At 41.6% G+C, this 19,975-nt stretch overlaps 1 protein-coding gene across 1 annotated transcript in view; it reads right to left on the minus strand.

Moving 5' to 3' along the window:
• Positions 1 to 6,527: 6,527 nt before the first annotated feature.
• Positions 6,528 to 19,975, minus strand: part of LOC134403173 (lysosomal acid lipase/cholesteryl ester hydrolase-like) — a 90,465-nt gene continuing 77,017 nt past the window's right edge. Inside the window, exon 10 of the mRNA XM_063133281.1 lies at positions 6,528 to 6,825. Coding sequence (XP_062989351.1) covers positions 6,592 to 6,825 — 234 coding nt within the window. The 3' untranslated portion in view covers positions 6,528 to 6,591. The remainder of the gene's footprint in view (positions 6,826 to 19,975) is intronic.

A 19,975-nucleotide genomic window follows, 5' to 3' on the forward strand; every position in this document is an offset into this window, starting at 1 on the left:
ACCCAGAAGCCTTTGCGGGCAGCCATGGTTTGCAAGCCTCTAGGCCGTACAGGCACACACGCTTTATCTGTGCAAATGCACTCTTGGCCACCGCCAAGACCTGGACATCCAGGCTCAGGGCTGAATCCGGAAGTACACCCAAGCTGCGAACCTGTGTCTTCAGGGGGAGTGTAACCCCATCCAGTACAAGCTGAATTCCTATCTGCTATAGGTGCTAAACTGGCGGCTAAATGCTCCCAAAGTACTGACTGATAGCACAAAGTCTATTAACCACACACTGCCAAGTTGCAGGTCAGTTCATTGAACTCTTTTCTCAGAATAAGCCATAGTACCTAAGTCCCTGTTTCTGGTTATAATGGTGGAATCCAACACAGGCAGAGGCCCTATCTTAAATATTTCTTATTGTAGATATTTTCCTATTAGAAAAATGTTTGCTCTCCTATCTGTGATTGGTTTTCTCCTCCCACATAATGAGTTTGGAGAAGGAACCAAGGATGCTGTTATTTTAGATCTGTTTCTGATCAGTGGGACCACAGAAAAGTAGAAAGAAATCCCAAAATGAAAGATGCCACACAGGGCCTTTCCCAATCCATAGCTTTATTAAATACCAACAAATTTACAAAGACAACCCAATTGCAAAGTAGAAAAGAAACAGGCAGCAGAAAAGAGATCCAGTTCTTCATCTTCAAAGCAGCAGCACTTCCTGGATGACAGATACTCATCATTATCTCCATGTGTGTGGGGGGGGGTTTGGTTGCATTAAAGAAGCCTTATGAAATTCTCTTTGTTTAAATCATCAGCTCAGTTGCAGTAAGACTTCTAAGGAGCACTCAGTTATATAAATGATTTCCAATCCTACCCATGTAACTCATTAATCAAGACTTCTAAACACATCCTAATAGAATGAAATATTCTTCATTTCCTCAATCATTTTCACGGACATGCGCTCAGTTGCATCAAGCCCCAAAACGAAGTCTTGGTGTTGCCATTCAGGAATATGGTTTTCATAAATGAGATTCCTAGTCCATGGCTGTAACATTGCAACTTCTTTCAGGTGCAGAAAAAAGACTCTCTCTCCAGTTCAGTAAGCAATAGGAGATATATATATATATTCCATCTTGTACAGTGGAGGAGTTGTCTGGGGACAACAAGAAGAGTTGAGAATGCTCAATTTGCAAATGGATAATGTAGGAATTTTCACATGAGTTTTTATTATTCCTGATAGAAATGTCTGGAGCTGACTTTAAAAAAAAAGGGGGGGGGGAAGAGAAGTTGTAGCATTAGAAGTTGGTACTATATAAATAAATAATTGATTGTGCAATAATAATAATAATAATAATAATAATAATAATAATAATAATAGTTATTCTATTTAATTATACCATACCATACATCTTTATTGTGATCCATAGATCCATGAGAAAACAAGAATCAAACATGAAACATCAGACAGTTAGAGCTATTGTCAACTTTCGTCTAATACACAGAGAGATCTAATCCTGGCCACCACTGTAAGAAATTTAGCAACAGCCAAAGTTACTTTTGAGGACTTATCTTCCAACAGAAACTTAACATAAAATTTGTCTGAACTTCTGGGCAGTTTACTCAACAATGAGTCATAAAATGAGTCATAAGATCATAAGATGACGGGCCTGATTATAAAAGCTACAGGACAGAAGGATATGCTCCACTTCCATATTCCTACAGGGGCACCATCGTTCCTGATAAGGGACATCAGCATATCTGCCCCGAAGTAATTCAATAGAATAAACATTGCATCTGGCCTTGGAGAAAGCAATACGATATTTAGCCACTGACAGGTTCTTTAAATAGTCAGCCAGCTGAAGAAGCCCAACGTAATGAATGTGCAATGCACTGGGAGAGCAAGAAACTTAAGAGCGAGTGTGTAAGTCGCAGAAGGCTATGTCCCACAGTCTTTGTTTAACAGATTTAAAAGCAAAATTCAAGCCCAGATTAAGGAGGAGGGAAGAGGAGAGACCGATTGAAGCTGCCTTCCTGGCAAGAAGCCTGGACCAGCTGTTCACATAGTTGTCCTGAGCTAGACACGGAAGCAGACCTGAGCCCCTTCCAAAAAGACTAACTTCCATCCAAAATTTTAAGGCAGACCACCAAGCCCTAACCGAAAGAGAGCTTTCCCCGGTTTCCAACAAAAGTACAGAATTAGGGACACACTTTGGGAGTTGAAGAAGGGTCCTCAAAAACCTTGTCTGTAGACTATCTCAGATGTTGGAGGTATATAAAAGCTGGGCTGCAGGCTTGGCATTAAACACTTTGATGGCAGACAGTATAAACATTCCCCCTTTAGTAAAGAAAAAACGTGTTATTGCGGCTGAACTGACTGAAGCTTTATTAAGGGTGGCCGATCTATGGGCACTCCAGGACAAGGTATGATGGAATAACAGCCCCAGGTAAGATAATTTTTTCACCTGTTCCAGGATATGCCCATCAAGGGACTACTGGCATTGAGAAAATCTATTTTCAAAGACTATGACTTTAGATTTCTCAAAATTAATTTTCAGATCGTTAGTCAAGCAAAAGTTGGAGAATTTCATTAAAAGATGTTTCAAACCAGGTCTAGAACGGGAGAGAATAACAGCATCGTTTGCGTAAAGTAAAATAGGAATTTTCTTTGCGCCAAGTTTGGGCAAGTGTCCTTCATGGTCAGACAGGGCCTCCTCAATATCGTTTATGTATAAGTTAAATAACGTGGGTGCGAGGATACAGCCCTGCCTTACTACTCTAGACATAAGAATTTCAATTGAAAGCTGTCCCTGTGTGCCACATCTAACTCGCATCCTGCTGTCGCTGTATAGAACCATTATAAACTTAAGAAGTCTTTTGTCCACCAGGATTTTATCTAATTTCTCCCATAGTTTGGTTCTAGGGATGGAGTCAAAAGCAGACTTCAGATCCATGAAGGCGACAAACAGTTTGCTACGTAGAAATTTAAGATATTCCTCCTCTAAGTTAAAAAGAATCAGACCATGATCAGAGGTGGAGTGATTCTTTCTAAAGGCAGCTTGGGCCTCCGTGACAACATTATTGGCCTTGAGGATGTCAGTTAGTCTATTAGATAGAAATCGAGCATAGAGCTTGCCTATTATTGAGAGCAGGCTAATAGGTCTAAAATTCCCAGGGTCCTTTGGGTGTCCCTTTTTGTATATCGGAACCACAATTACGTGTCTCCGACTGTCAGGGATTTTGCCAGATTGATTTATAACGGTAAAAAGGGTGGCTAACAAAGGGGCCCACCATTCTATTTAATTTGAAAACATTGATCATTTGTTGTGTACTGAAAGATCTCTGTGCTTGGTTTAGGTTTCTGCTGATCCACAACAATGATAGCTTACTGTAGTGTGAACACATATACTCCTGTGTGTTAGAAATACATGTGTGCACGCATGCACGCGCGCACACACACACACACAAGTTAAGTTGCATCAGAGAGTTGGGCAGATCCTAATCATTTGAAATGTATGACATGACTTGGGCTCCACCTGATGGCCTTTCAAGGGTGAAGAATTTCCAGATGGGTGGAGATGTGGGTTGGAGAATTCAAAAGTCAAACTGAATCCACAACCTCATTGTACCAGAATGGAAACATCATCTGATTCGTTAGTAAGAAAGGACTGGTCTGGTCAACAACTGGTCACTGGATGATTGCTCTAAAGGCAGTCAGAAAAAGAATAAGTCAGAGGGGAACCAAGGCCCCATCAGTCTGTTCCTGACCAGACCATCAACTTGCTTTTGAGAGACAACTATTCTCTTACCAAGAACTGGGAAATTGGTAAGATACCATAAGATATCATAATTAGGAATCATTAAACAACTTTTGTAAACTGGCCAGAGAGCTTCGGCTATGGGGCGGTCTATAAATGTAATAAATAAATAAATAAATAAATCATGTGTACGCTGTTTTATCTTAAGTTTGCTGTGAATAAACAATGCTCTGAACTTGCATTCTGAGTCAAGTATCTCTTTGCAACATGGGCTGCCTCACTGTCTCTGGGAACAATATATAAAATCCATAGATATCTGCAGGAAATCTTTACTTTGGTGGGCAAGTGACCTTCTTGTGCATCTGTCCAGCTGTCCGGTATAATGTCAGACAGTAATATTTGTGTTTCAAGACTCCAGAGATCTTTCCTACCAATAAATATGGAGCGTCATCAGATGGGGGGAAATTGCGTTTTGCTACAGTTGCTTTTCTGTCCCACAATAGGGATGAACAGATTTCTTTTCTTCACATCGGAAAGAAAGAGGAAGCAGCAATGACCACATGGCCCATTAAGTGTTTTTTTTTTTTAATTTTTTTTGCTGCTTTTCCTGCCTGCTCCCGGGATCCCCTGTGTATCATTTACATGAACAGGGATGACCCCGGGATGATCCTGGGATAAACCTTAGGTCTAGCTAAGGCCTTAGTATTTACAGAGAGTTGGATCCAGTAAGCTACTGTACTGGCCCTGCACGGGTGTCCCAGGGGCCATAGAATACATCAGATTAATTTGCCCCCAGGGTCTGAATTCAGCTTGCAGGCTGCATGTTGCCCACCCTAGTCTAACACTATGGACATCTCTAATGTCTTCAAACATCTTGAAACTTAATTGTGTTTTAAAAGCAGGAAAAGGGTGTGGAAGACGGGGGAGGTGCCGGACAACTGGAGGAGGACTAACGTTGTCCCTATCTTCAAAAAGGGCAAAAAGGAGGAACCTGGGAACTACAGACCAGTCAGTCTGACATCCATCCCTGGGAAAATTCTGGATCAGATTATAGAGAAGTCAATCTGTAAACACCTTGAAATCAATGCAGTGATTACTAGAAGCCAATATGAATTTGTCAGGAACAAATCCTGTCAGACTAATTTGATCTCATTTTTTGATCGGGTAACCTCCCTTGTGGACTGTGGGAATGCTGTGGATGTCATATATCTTGACTTCAGCAAAGCTTTTGACAAAGTACCACATGACATTCTGATTAACAAACTAGCTAAAAGTAGGCTAGATATTAGGTGGATTCACAGTTAGCTACAGAATCGGACTCAAAGAGTACTTATCAATGGAACCTTCTCAAACTGGGGAGAGGCAACGAGTGGGGTACCGCAGGGCTCAGTCCTGGGCCCAGTGCTCTTCAACATTTTTATTAATGATTTGGATGAGGAGGTGCAGGGAATGCTTATCAAATTTGCAGATGACACAAAATTGGGTGGGATAGCTAATACCCTGGAAGACAGAAACAAACTTCAAAGTGATCTTGATAGGCTGGAGTGCTGGGCTGTAAACAACAGAATGAAATTTAATAGGGATAAATGCCAAGTTCTACATCTAGGAAATAGAAACGAAATGCACAGTTACAAGATGGGGGATACTTGGCTCAGCAATACTACAAATGAGAAGGATCTTGGAATTGTTGTAGATCACAAACTGAATATGAGCCAACAGTGCGATATGGTTGCAAGACAGGCAAATGCTATTTTGGGCTGCATTAATAGAAGTATAGCTTCCAAATCACGTGAGGTACTGGTTCCTCTCCATTCAGCCCTGGTTAGGCTTCATCTTGAGTATTGCGTCCAGTTCTGGGCTCCACAATTCAAGAAGGATGCAGACAAGCTGAAACGTGTTCAGAGGAGGGCAACCAGGATGATCAGGGGTCTGGAAACAAAGCCTTATGAAGAGAGACTGAAAGAACTGGGCATATTTAGCCTGGAGAAGAGAAGATTGAGGGGAGACATGATAGCACTCTTCAAATACTTAAAAGATTGTCACACAGAGGAGGGCAAGGATCTCTTCTCAGTCCTCCCAGAGTTCAGGACACAGAATAACGGGCTCAAGTTAAAGGAAGCCAGATTCCAGCTGGACATCAGGAAAAACTTCCTGACTGTTAGAGCAGTACGACAATGGAACCAGTTACCTAGGGAGGTTGTGGGCTCTCCCACACTAGAGGCATTCAAGAGGCAGCTGGACAAGCATCTGTCAGGGATGCTTTAGGGTGGATTCCTGCATTGAGCAGGGGGTTGGACTTGATGGCCTTGTAGGTCCCTTCCAACTCCGCTATTCTATGATTCTATGATTTAGAAACAAGTTAACACCAGCTGCATTTTTTGGAGAAATTCTAGACCTCTAAAAGTTAGCAGATTTGTTTGCAATTATTCCAAAGGGTATGCTTTACATTTGCTTATATTGTTCTTTACTTGTTGCAGAAATTTGTCACCATGGTGGAAATACAGTTCAAAAACAAATACCACAAAGCAATATGCAGTATACAGCAATGAATCTCCTTATCCATCCCATGTCTAAGGCTGCAGCCATATGCAGACTTATTTGCAATTTAGTCCCATGGAATTTAATTGGCCATACACTCAAGTAAACATGGATCAGTCTGGGCTGTAAGAGTGCAATTCCTACAACTCCAAGCATTATCCAGTCAGCCGTGCTAGCCGAGGAATGCTGGGAGTTGTAGGATTTTCTTCTGCCTAAACGTGTATAGTTTTAAAAAGAAAAAAAATCAACAAACTTCTGCTAGTATGGCAGATCACTCAGCTGCTGTTCAATTCTGCCACCTTTTTGTGCTGGATTATGCATGTTGCTTCATCAGATAGATTATTTCATTATACATGCGCTGAGGGGCATCCAGACCCCAGATGAAATCTAGGTGAGCCCATTCTGGGACTAATGTATACGAAACCAGATTTTTGATTTGCGGGAGTAATAGAGAAACATCTTTTGGGTCTGAAAACAGGTCATTTCCTCCAGACCACACTGCAGTTGGTACAGTCATGTCTTCCACTTTATATAAAGGAGGGGTGATCTAGAAAACACATATATTAAAAGAAAAGAAATTAGTGAAGACATTGCCTGTTCTTAAATTAAAAACTTAAATAAATGGATATATATTTAACACATACTTTCCCTTCTGAATTATAATAATCTCTTACCTCTTTTGAATTGATCTCATATCATTCTCCATCTTTACTAAGGCCTGGATGCAAATTTATCCTGGCTCAATGGCGTAATTTGTTCCTGACATTACTCTTTTTTCCAAAACAGAATAATGTTGGGAACAAATTTCACAGGACTAGGCATCAGATGTACGATGCCCCTCAGGCTGCAGATGTATAGCCAATGAGAAGCTTCAGTTGTGCCATTTGGTCCAGCCTCCTGCTGTGACTGAGTAGACTTCGGTCTGCTACACTCTGAGACAGCGGGTCAAACTACAAGTGAAGTCAGCTGAGATGAATGATTGCATTTAATGTGCAGCGTTGTTGTTGTTGCTGCTGTTATTTTTAAATACAAATATCATCAGCTTAGCTTGGGTGTGTGTGTGGTGGAACTCAAAATGAATAATCTACACTGTAGGCAAAAATTTATGTTAACAGGTGCTATATGTTAGCATTTACATTTACACACACACACACACACACACACACACAGAGTATATATAGATAGATATTATGTACATTGTTTTTGTTCTTACTGTTTGTGGTTATTTTTCTTGTATTCATGTTTTCATAAAGAATATGACTAAAGAAGTGTATATGTTAATAAAGCTTCAGAACATCACAGCCAATGACAATGGGTTATACTGAATCAAACAAATGGTCAACCTAGCTCCCTCTTATTCACATGGGGCTAACCTATTCAAGACACCTAACATAGAATTAAAAATTGTGTGATTGGCTTTTAAAAATAAATTCCATGTTTGGGGAGGGGAGGGGTACCTGTCAAGATTGTGGAATGTGGGCATTAACGCTTTGTCTCCTGGTGTGATAAGGGTGACCAGATGACCCGGAAAACCCGGGAGACCTCTGGAAAAATGGAGATCTCCAGGGCAACCGGGACTGGCATCCAATTTCCTGGGGAAAAGGGCTGAGGGGGAAGGCCTCCATCAGCCCTGGAAGGGGTTGGGGGCCGCGTTTTTGGACTTCCTGGAATGCAGCCTCCAGTACTCCCATGGCGATCCTCAAAAGACCTGGGCTTTTTTGACAGAACATTTATATCCCACCCGCCACCCAGAAACGCATGGTGAACTACAATGGCCTTTCCCAATTTTGTAATAACCCTGTGGGATAAGTTAGGTTGAAAGATGTGAATAGCCACAGGTCATTGTAAGCTTCATGATGGAATGAGACAGGCCAACCCCAACAATGCCATCATAGACTGATATTTTAAGCACACTATCAAACCACATGACAACTATGGGCTTCTGTAGGAAACCATCTTTGCAGAACTTCACTCTGGATTCTGAGAAAGTTTATTAAATGTTCCAGTTAGTACAATGAAAGTAGTTTATTTGATTGCATTCACACACATAGAAGTTGCCTTTCGAGGCAATTTCCCGACATTAGATAGTGCCTCATTTTCCTCACCCGTAATTTTCTTTTCCAGCTAATTTTGGGAATATGAACTATGGCCTGGAATGGGTAACAGAACCTGACTTTCATGGAAATTTCAGAGGTTATTATATCAGTCCCATCTAGTAATGTGCTTCTGGTGAGTTTGGTTGACTTACCTCATTGGGAAGCTGCCGTTGCGGCTCGTTTTGGGCAATATAGACTTTTGCCCGGAACGGGTATCTGAACGTGGTTTCGGGGCAACTTTTGGAGCTTTTTACATCTGTCCCACCTAGTAATGCGTATCTGGTGAGTTTGGTTGACTTACCTCATTGGAAAGCTGCCGTTACGGCCCATTTTGAGCAATATGGGTTTTTGCCTGGAATGGGTATTGGAACCTGGTTTCTGGGCAACATTTGGAGCTTTTTATATGTATCCCATCTAGTAATGTGCATCTGGTGAGTTTGGTTGACTTATTGGGAAGCTGTCGTTAATGTCTGTTTTGAGCAATAAGGACGTTTGCCCAGAACGGGTATCTGAACGTGGTTTTGGGGCAACTTTTGGAGCTTTCTATTTTTGTCCCACGTTGTCATGTGCATCTGGTGAGTTTGGTTCACTTATCTCATTGGGAAGCTGCTGTTACGGCCCTTTTTGTGCAATACGCGTTTTTGCCCGGAATGGGTATCTGAACGTGGTTTCGGGGTAACTTTTGGAGCTTTCTATATTTGTCCCACCTAGTTATGTGCATCTGGTGAGTTTGGTTGACTTTCCTCATTGGGAAGCTGCCATTACGGCCCATTTTGCGCAATACACGTTTTTGCCCGGAACGGGTATCTGAACGTGTTTTTGGGGCAACTTTTGGAGCTTTCTATATTTGTCCCACCTTGTCATGTGCATCTGGTGAGTTTGGTTCACTTACTTCATTGGGAAGCTGCCGTTACGACCCGTTTTGCGCAATATGCGTTTTTGCCCGGAACGGGTATCTGAACGTGGTTTTGGGGCAACTTTTGTGGCTTATTGCATCCCTGCCATTTAGTTATGCATGACTAGTGAGTTTGGTTGATATCGCTCGTTCCCTAGTGGCCGTTCCAGCCATCCCATTCTGTTCCGGACGTCGTTTTGGGAGTTTTGGGGTTAATAGTGATATAATTTTGGTATGATTTTAGTCCTAAAATATTGTTCTCAAGTGTTGCTAACACATGCCACTGTTTTTGGTATGGTTTTTTAATATAATGGTGCTGTTCCAGCCTGTTCCGTTCCGTTCCGGCTTTTACATCATCCCTATAAAAAACTCACTTAGGACTACTAAATATGAATTATTAATTGATTTAAGACACTAGAATCAACAAATAATGTAGTTAGAGCATTTAAGCATTGATATTTGAAAAGTTCCTTTACACTAGAATAATTCTGAAAATTTATACATGGTGCAGCGACGAGACTTCGAAGCCACAGTTGGTGGGTCAATCTTCCTAATCACTAGGGGTGTGCACGGACCCCCCGCTCCGCTTCACTTGCAGATCCGCCATTTTCCGGATCGGGCCGCTCCGCCCCGCCCCCGCTCCGCCCACTTCTGCTCCGCTCCGCCCGGAGCTCCGGATCCGGATCCGGAGCTCCGTTTCCCCCCCCCCAATAGGCTTGCATTGAAAGCTAAAAAATTATACAACTTTTTTTCTGTTCAAGTTAGAAACCTCATGTTTGGCACCATGACACCTCATGGGGATATACACATGCATGCCAAGTTTCAAAGCAATCCCATCATCCCCTGATTTTTGGGGATTTTTTGAAAATCGGGCACCCCACACACAACATCCCTGCGAGGTGGGCAGGGGAGGAGGGAGGGAAGGCAGGCAGGCATGCAGCTGGCATTTCTGGGGGCATAAGGAAGTGAGCCAAGGATAAGCCAGTAATGCATATAAAATGGAATAAATCAATAAATAAACAAAGGAGGGGTGGAATTAAAAGCAGCAGTGTTGCTCAATAAACAGCAAGAAGAATTTTTTTAAAAAGGCTATATCTGTCTTTTACCAGCAATAGGGGGACGTGCCCGGGGGAGGGGGAAGTAGCTGCCAGTTCAAGACAGCCACCAACAGCTCTGAGAAGAAGTAAAACGCTCACTTCAACTCATAACAGGCATTGCTCCACCACTGAAAAGTGACCATTCACTTCAACTCATGATAGGCATTGCTCCACCGTTTTACTCTCTTTGGAAGGCTCTAATGGCCTTCCAGTGCAGGAGAGAGTGGGGGCACGTCCACAATGAGATGCCCTAGGGGAGCTCATCCCCTTGCACCACATCTATTCAGTTGTTCACCAAGGTTAGGGTGGGGAGCAGTGCTGTGTTTCTATCTCTTATTCTTGGCTTAGTATATGATTTCAGGTTGTGTTTGTGCATTTGGTGGGGCTACTGTGTTAAAAAACACGGGGAAAAGCCCGTTCAGATGAAGAAAGAGAAGTTTCCCAGAATCCCAAGTTACCCGTTTTGCCTATGCCCTCCTCCAACTTTGGGATCATCATGACCGGGAGCTGACTCTGCCCCTCAGCCCTTTGAAAAAGGTATTTTTCCCGCCGATTTTTTAAAAACTTCTAGCGCGCGACCTGTACGATGCAGAAAGTTGAGAGTAGTCTCAAAATGACCCCCATCCACGACTCTCTGTGCACAAGAATTTTCAGAATGATAGCTTAAACCCCCCCCCAGTTATCCCCAATTCTTTCCCTCAATGCAATCCTATGGGCGAAAAGCTGAAAACGCCGTTTGAGCCGCGCGGTTGACCCGATTTTCAAAAAAATATAGCACGCGACCCAAACAACGCAGAGAGATGAGAGTGGTCTCAAAATGACCCCCATCCACGACTCTCTGAGCACAAGAATTTCTAGAACGATAGCTTCAAAAACAACCTAGTTATGCGCGATTATTTGCCGCAATGCAATCCTATGGCGAAATGTTTTCAAGATGGCGACCGGAGCGCTCCGCCTGAACTAGGAGCTCCGAAAAATGGCCGCTTCTCTTCGCCTTGCTTCTAGGGAGTCCGCGGTCCGCTCCTACTCCGCCTCTGGGTAAGGCGGAGCAGGCCAATCCGCTACTGCTTCTACGCTCCTAATCGGAGCGGATCACACTCCTACTAATCACACCATTAAAGGAGTATGTAATACAATCAGGAGTGTGGGGCCACTTATAATGATATTTGTTGGCAGGAACCATTACATTCACTTTAACTCCATCCATGCCACAGACTTCCATAACACTGCCTGGGTAGGCCACCTTATTATAACTTACCAAGCATCAAGCACCTATATTGAGTTTCACATTTGAAGTAGGCCTAGTAACAGGAACAGATTCTTCACTCTCCGGGGCATGGTGTTTGAAGGAAATTAGATTGTTTGGTTTAGCCTGCACAATATGATATGATGCTATCCCAGGCACAGTGATAGTTCCTTCCCAAGGCTTGTCTTTCTCTACTTGGGAATGTATTTCACTCTGGGAAATGTACAGAGTGCATATTGAGGGAGCAAGTTCATTTGCTAACTGTGCAAACTTCACTGCATTCTGTACGACACTGACATTGCCTTGGCTCATGGTCTTTTGTCGTACAAGCCTTTTCATATTGCCTCCCACACCATCAACTAGTCCTTTGCCATGTGAGGTGGCAAAATATTTCCAACTGAACTTTCTTTGGTATTTTTTTGCTAGAAGCTTCAGCACATGCACCATGTATTTGTTCTTGAATTCGGATGCAGGTCCATCACTCCAAATGATGTCCTGAGTAACACCAGCTTCTTCACTCATTATCTGATAGAGTTTCATCAGCATTACATACACAGTGTGTTTGAACTTCTGTGTTATATCTGAGCACAAGAGGAAGGTTCTACAAGATCTATTTAAGAAAACAGCTGCAGTGAAAAGTGTTACACTTCCTCAAGACCAAAGGGCACTCTGAATCTCGTTCTGATACTCACAGCTATAAGATATAGCAAAATCAATTTGCAGCACTCTTATACTTTCCAGTTTTTGATCACTTAAGAAAGCATTTGCTTGTATTCTTTTTATGTGAACATGACCCAGAAAGTTTTCATAACTTGAAACAATATCTTCGTGTAATTCACCAGCACAACCAACTTTCATGCTTAACACTAGTCTTCCCTCAGCATCCTTTTCCCACTGCTTCCATGTGACGTGCTTTGCTGGCTCTTCAGGAAATGGAATATTTTTTCCACTGAAACATTTTTCACATGTATTTAGCCAACAGTTGGAAATTAAATTGTCATCACATAAAACAGACTTTAAAAATCCTGGGTCCCCTCCAATTCTAAGGCCCTTTAACTTGAGTTTAAAATTTTCATGGATTTTACATGAATGGATTTTACATCCACTGGAGTATCCTTCAGTAGAAGAACATTTTTTGGACGTAGACTACAAAATTTTGCAAAACTCATTTTAACTTCAGGGTGGCCATTTTTAAATACAAAAAATGCCTCTCTTAAAAACATAGTGAGAAAAAGTTTTTGAAGTCTAAGTTTCTTTCCTTCTTCCCAAACAGTTATGCAGTCCTTCAATCCAGGAGCTGTATAAACAATATCATTGCGAAAAAAGAAGCTCTTAACAATGTTTATGTCTTCCTTTAACATGCCATGCCCTTGTGAGAAGGAACTATGCATTTGATTAACTAGTTTAATATCTACTCTTTGTGCTAAACCACTGACTACAGCTCTCTGTTTTCTTGGTGATTTCGGCAATGACTTTACAGTTCTATTCACAGCTTTTCCATAGCTCCGTCTGCTCTGGTAAGGACTTACTATTATATTTTTTTCTGCATCACTGTCAGCAATAGTTTGGTTTTTTTTTTGCGTGCTCTCCGCAACCTCTTTTGATCTCTTTCATACTTCTTCCTCTGCAACTTCTCTCTGATACTCATAAACATATTTTTCTTTCTTCTCAGTTCTTTTAACCTTTCATTTTCCTTTTTTTTTTTGAAATTCTGGATCCTCCATCTTCTTCTTTAGTCTCATTTTCTTCATTCTTTCAGCACTAGTGCTCTTTTTATTTTCAGTTGACACATTCATTGTGCATTATCTGCATAATAAGGGTCACGTATGGGACAATAAATAAAGGGACGTATAAACTGTTTAAAATACAAAATTAACATTAAGAAAATATTTCATTCTGGACAACATTATCTTTGTTTTAAATCTGCTTTACTACATTTTAAATGCTACAAATAACACATATAATCTAAAAAATGCACTTTTTCATGTCATGTATGGGATAGCAAAACTATATGCATAATTAGCTATATATCTGCTAATAAACACACAGTTTCTAGTGTTTTAACATGTAGGCAGCTACTTTAGGACCTTACCTTTGCTATCAGAATGAAAACAACATTTAATTCACTATACAATACAATGCTAACACTTAATCAAATATAACCTCATTTAGCATGTGACTGATCTTGACAATGGTAGCCATTTTGAAAACCAGGTTGTGCAATAATAATAGAAAAAAAACCTGTCTTCATCAAAATACCCTCTTTCCACTATATATAACTAATACAGTACAAAATATTAACTAATTTTTCATTTTGAAATTTCATGTGTTCTGTCCCTGTTTCAGTGGAATGCTCCTGTAAATGCTTATAAGTGCCATAGCTTCCCCTCAAAGATGGCTAGGAGAATTATTCTTTTTCTTCTCAAGGTGCTTAGAATTATGTATTAGAATTCCCATGAATTCCATTCTGCTTTTGAAAACCACCAGGTGGCAGCAACAATGAAACACTGATGGGAGCAAAGCATCCGTTGTTGAAATAAACCCCACATATCAAAACAAAATACATTTGTATTTTATACATTTATTTCCGCTGCCGTAAATATAACTACACAGGGTTTGGTATGATATGCACTTTTAAAAAAAAAAACTATTAGAAAATGGGATCCCTGCCTTTCCAATGGTAAAAATATATATAATAAAATAAGAAATTAGACCAAAACTGGTTGCTAGCCCCTTAATTTACTTATATCCAATAATATAAGCAATAGAGTTTTCAAACAAAAAGAGATTTTGAATTTGAGTACACAGAATGTTCAAGCACACATCTTTTGAGGAGTCATGTGAGGAGTAATAGTGGGCTGGGTTCGCTTGCCCCACTCCTTTAGCACTAGGGATGGATGGAAGCACTGGAGTCCAGAGTTGCGAGGGCTCATGGCCGGGCCCCACAAGCTCCCTGGATTGCTCAGCAGGCAGCCTGCGAGCACCCACAGCCTTCCGCTTCCCCCTGCAAGCCCACTGTGAACTGACATTTTCTGTATTAGCTGGGCTTTCAAAAGAGCACAGATGTGATCTTGGGCACAACGGCTGCCATAAATGGCCATTTCTGCAAGATTAAAGCCAGTTCTGGACCCATGGGATTCCTGGACCCAACCGGATGCCCACGACATCCTTCCTTAGCACATCTCTGTCGGCACTTCCAGTGTATGGAAGGAAGGGCAAAATCTGCAGTGAGGAGTGTGTTGTCCTCATGCAATTTGTGCAATTTAGAACCCTGATCTTGCTGGGTTCCATATTGTGCAGGGACCATACACAAATACAGCAGGCTCCCTGCTGCAGACATTCCCCTTCTAGTGGAAAAGGCAAGGAGCGCATGACAGAGGGGATGGGATGAATGAGTGCAGTCCTGCTCTCTGTTCTCATATGATTCCCCTCATGGGTGATCTGTTGCCCAAATTAGCTTACATATTCATAAAACTGTAGCATGATTCTAAAACATCACATTCAGCACACATCAGCAAGCATCCAGCCCACCATTTTTCTACACTGTGGCTTCTGTAACATGGGTGTCCACTCTTTTCAAAACCAATTCCCAACATCTGAACATCTTTTAACTAGGTTCTGCTCCACTACAAAATTCAGAGTGGAACTCAGATGAAGATCCGCACCATCAGATTACCCCTCAGAGCTCTGATCTGTTTTCAGATAAACATTCTATTATAGTCTATGAGATTAACAAAAATGCTTACATCTCCGTCATTTTTAAAGATAAAGAGATGAAACCTGCCACCATGATAGCTCTTAAGTAGGCTTTAGCCATGATAGCTCTGCTTGAAGAGAGAAAAGGAAATAAAAGTCATAGCATGCAGGTGTTCTGGGAGGCACTTCCAAACAAAAGGGGTAGAAAAGAAACAATGGCAGAATCATCTGAGAGAACAGGAGATATTCAAGGAGAAAGATGCTTAGGGCTGCTTACAACCTGTCCTTCAACCTTCATTCATCAGTGAAGGTGGGCACAGAACACTTCTTTTTAGGATGGTGGGAGGAACTTACTATTTGATGAGGCGGCTGAGTGGTTTCTGTATTTATTTATTTTACTTTAAACCATTGTTGGCTGCTGCACTCAGCAGCTGACTGCCAGCCATATTAAAAATATACTTTTTTTTTAGGGATGGAGATGGGACATCACCACTTGATGATGTAGTATGGCTCCTAGCGACGTTGGATAGGAAAAAAAGATGGCTGCCCCCTGGGCATGTTGGAGCACCCATTTTTCTCTCCTTCACAATGTTGCCTGGAACCATGCTACATCACCACAGAGCAATGTTCCCAGTGCTATTCTGAAAAAGGTGCAGCAGCTTGCCCTTATTGAAAGTAAAAAAAAAGAAAGGGGGGGATCACTCAGCCACTTCAGTAAATAATCGTTCAGCCCTTTTCTGACCTTTGTGAAGGGTTTTGTCCCTCCAGCTCGCCCACTGAAACTGCCAATCATCCCACCGGCAAAACATTCAGATCAGATGTTTTTCAGATCTGTGCAATTTGAAGAACCCACTTAATTTCCATTCCTGGTTTGATGGCTGACTGTAGTCAGATGAGCCATCTAGAGTTTTCTGAAAATGTAGATCAGATTAACAGATGCATACTACAACCATAGAGTATATGAGAAGCACAGTGTCCTCTTCCTTGAAAAATAAAAGGTACATTGATGGGGAATCATATTAGGACATGACTGTAAGTGTGGACTGAAGGTTGTACCTTTTGGTTCTTTCCAGTCAGGAAGGACAGCCCTCCACTACGCCTGTGAAATGAAGAACCAGGCCATCATTCCTTTACTAATGGAAGCAGGTGCTGATCCTTCCATAAAGGATAAGGTAAGATAAAACTTAAAACAGCTACAGTTTTGACTGTTTACACTTAAGCCTCTGGATCACCCTATGGTTTGGACTACCACAGCTCTTGTGAAGGAGGTACCTCTCTCTGCACATTTCTGGAAAAGGAGGGTAGTGTTCTCTTTCCCTGTTGAAAACACAGCTTGTTCATTGACCTGCCCCCTACCCCACTTGCAGACTGAGGAAACCCTTAATATTCATCCATTATTACAAAACTCTCTGGGTGGTTTAGAAAGATGAAAAAAACTTTAAAATTCAATATTGTAAACAATACAAAAGCTGTTTACATACAAACATGAAAACAGACAGTACACACATATAAATCCAAACAGTTTTAACAACCCACAATAAAAAATATCCCATGACTTAATTTAAAAACTTATCATATTCTGCCAAATGCTTGAGAACACAGGAAGGTCTTAACCTGATGCTGAAAAGGTAGCAATCAAGTTGTGGAGATCATTCCATAACCAGGGGGCCTCCACTGAGTAGGCCTTCTCCCTTGTTGCCACCTTATGAGCCCCGCCTCGGAGTAGGACCTGAAGGAGGGCCTTATATACACTTAGTGGCCTTGTTCAGACAACATACTAAACCATGCTGCTTAACCACAAAATGGTTAACGGAATGCATTCCATTAACCATTTTGTGGTTATGCAGCATGGTTTAGCATGTTGTCTGAACGGGGCCACTATCTAAAGTATTGCACTCCCAAGCCATGTAAGCCTTTATAGGTCAAAACCAGAAGCATACCTGCACCCATTGAAAGCAGGCCAGAATCAATATTATATGTTTGGACCTTCTGGACCCTGTTATTAATCTGGCTGCTGTATTTTGCACAAGCTGCAACTTCTGGACCATCTTCAAAGGCAGCCCCAGATAGAGCACATTGCAGGAGGCTCTCATAGCATACATGACTGAAGCCAGGTTATCCCTGTCCAGATAGGGGCATAGTTGGGCCACCAACCCAAATTGGTAGAGAGATACTCCATGCCACCGAGTCCACCTGAGCCTCAGAATTAGAACATCAGTGAATATTTTGATCAAAGGTTATTCTTTCCATTGTAATTCTTTTGTATTGAGTTTAAGTAGGGGAGATCAGCTTCAACGAATAGCTTTAATGCATTAACTTTGAGCATTAATTTTAGTGGGGGGAGGATTTGGACTATTTGTCATCATCCCCAGAACCTACAGGAATTTACTTTGAGCCTCAAAAGTTGGCCACTGTGGGCACAATCTAAAGGAAAAGTCTGCTGCACAAGATTGGCCCTCTTGCCCCCAAATACTCTTTCATATCCAGTGATATGTACAAGATATCTTTGTTGTTGTTCACTTGTCATGTGAAAATGTCCTGTTCATAATCCCAACATGAGCAGATACTTTTTAAAGAAATGTTTGCCTAAAAGAAGGAGGAGGAGGAGCAGCAGCAGCACTTTGAAATGCACATTTTTGAGAGAAATAAAAAGCTTTTCCAGGCTTTAGTCAATGGGAGTAAAGTGCTTTGTTGGTTGTCCCATTCCTAGAAATTGCAAAGGATAATTTCTGTATGGATTGTATACATTCATACTACCTTCTCTAATTACTTTTATGATTGCTTGTTTTACTTCTTCATTTCAGGAAGAAGAGACTTCACTGGACATAGCAAGAAGACTGAAGTTCAACAATATAGAATGCATATTAAAGAAAGAATCCTAGAGCATAATGGGACATTATCAAGTTTGTTATGAAAAGAAAGCTACGATGTGGCTCAATTCACTGTAATATGTGCTACTGCATTGCAATGTTGATCTCATGTTTACAGCAGCTGACAAGTTTATGCAACATAGAGTGCATTAAATCTGCTCTCTGGGTTCATGGGGTTGTGATTTGATCAGAAGGGCATGAACAATTTTGTAAACATTAAGAGGTTTAGCGGTTTCCATCTTCTTACCAAAGTACGACGTTTCTAAGAGTATGAACAATACTATTTATTTGATCTATTTGTAAAAGTTGTGATTCAAAACTTTCATCAATAAAGACCTGTTTTGTAATTCTCCCATTGCGCTTCCCACCCCAGTATGCCATAAGGGGTATCTGGTGCTTTTTAAATACAGAGAATAACAATAGAATTTGAAGGAGCCAAAATACTCTCTTGTCCAAGAATATTTGAGCACCTTAAATTATTTCAAATTCCCAGGTCCAGATGAATTGCATCCTAGGATGTTGAAGGACCTAGTGGAGGGACTTGTGAAACCTCTTATTGAGAAATCCTGGACAACAGGTGAAGAGCAAGTGTTTGTTGTTTATTCGTTCAGTCATTTCCGACTCTTCGTGACTTCATGGACCAGCCCACGCCAGAGCTTTCTGTCGGCTATCGCCACCCCTAGCTCCCCCAAGGTCAAGTCTGTCACCTCCAGAATATCATCCATCCATCTTGCCCTTGGTCGGCCCCTCTTCCTTTTGCCTTCCACTTTCCCTAGCATCAGCCTCTTCTCCAGGGTATCCTGTCTTCTCATTATGTGGCCAAAGTACTTCAGTTTTGCCTTTAATACCATTCCCTCAAGTGAGCAGTCTGGCTTTATTTCCTGGACTATGGACTGGTTTGATCTTCTTGCAGTCCAAGGCACTCTCAGCATTTCCTCCAACAGCACAGTTCAAAAGCATCTATCTTCCTTCGCTCAGCCTTCCTTATGGTCCAGCTCTCGCAGCCATAGGTTACTACAGAGAATACCATTGCTTTAACTATGCGGACCTTTGTTGTCAGTGTGGTGTCTCTGCTCTTAACTATTTTATCAAGATTTGTCATTGCTCTCCTCCCAAGAAGTAAACATCTTCTGATTTCCTGGCTGCAGTCAGCATCTGCAGTAATCTTTGCGCCCAGAAATACAAAGTCTGTCACTGCCTCCACGTTTTCTCCCTCTATTTGCCAGTTGTCAATCAAGCTGGTTGCCATAATCTTGTTTTTTTTTTTGAGGTTTAACTGCAACCCAGCTTTTGCACTTTCTTCTTTCACCTTTGTCATAAGGCTCCTCAGCTCCTCCTCGCTTTCAGCCATCAAAGTGGTGTCATCTGCATATCTTCAAATAGAGCAAAAAGGAAGATGCAGGAAAGTATAGACTAGACAGTCTGACATCAATACCAGAGAAGATTATAAAGCAGATTATGTAGCACTCTGTCTGCAATGATCACTGGGAGACAGCATGTATTTGTCAAGAACAAGTCCTGCTGGACTAATCATTTCATTTTTCAATTGAGTAACTTCCTTAATAGATAATGGAAATGCTGTGGACATAGTACATCTTAATTTCATCAAGGCATTCGATAAAGTGGCCCATTATAGTTAAGTGTGGGCTGGATGGCATTATTACTAGGTGGATCCATGGCTGGCAGGAGAACTATACTCAAAGGGCATGTCTACACCAGCACAGTGTAGAGGGAGGGAGGGAGGGGGGAATCTCGCAATATGGTGATCGCGAGATCTTCAACCCAGTCTACATGTGG

This window comes from Elgaria multicarinata, chromosome 8, assembly GCF_023053635.1.
Source record: "Elgaria multicarinata webbii isolate HBS135686 ecotype San Diego chromosome 8, rElgMul1.1.pri, whole genome shotgun sequence".
In the NCBI taxonomy this organism is placed as follows: Eukaryota; Metazoa; Chordata; class Lepidosauria; order Squamata; family Anguidae; genus Elgaria; species Elgaria multicarinata.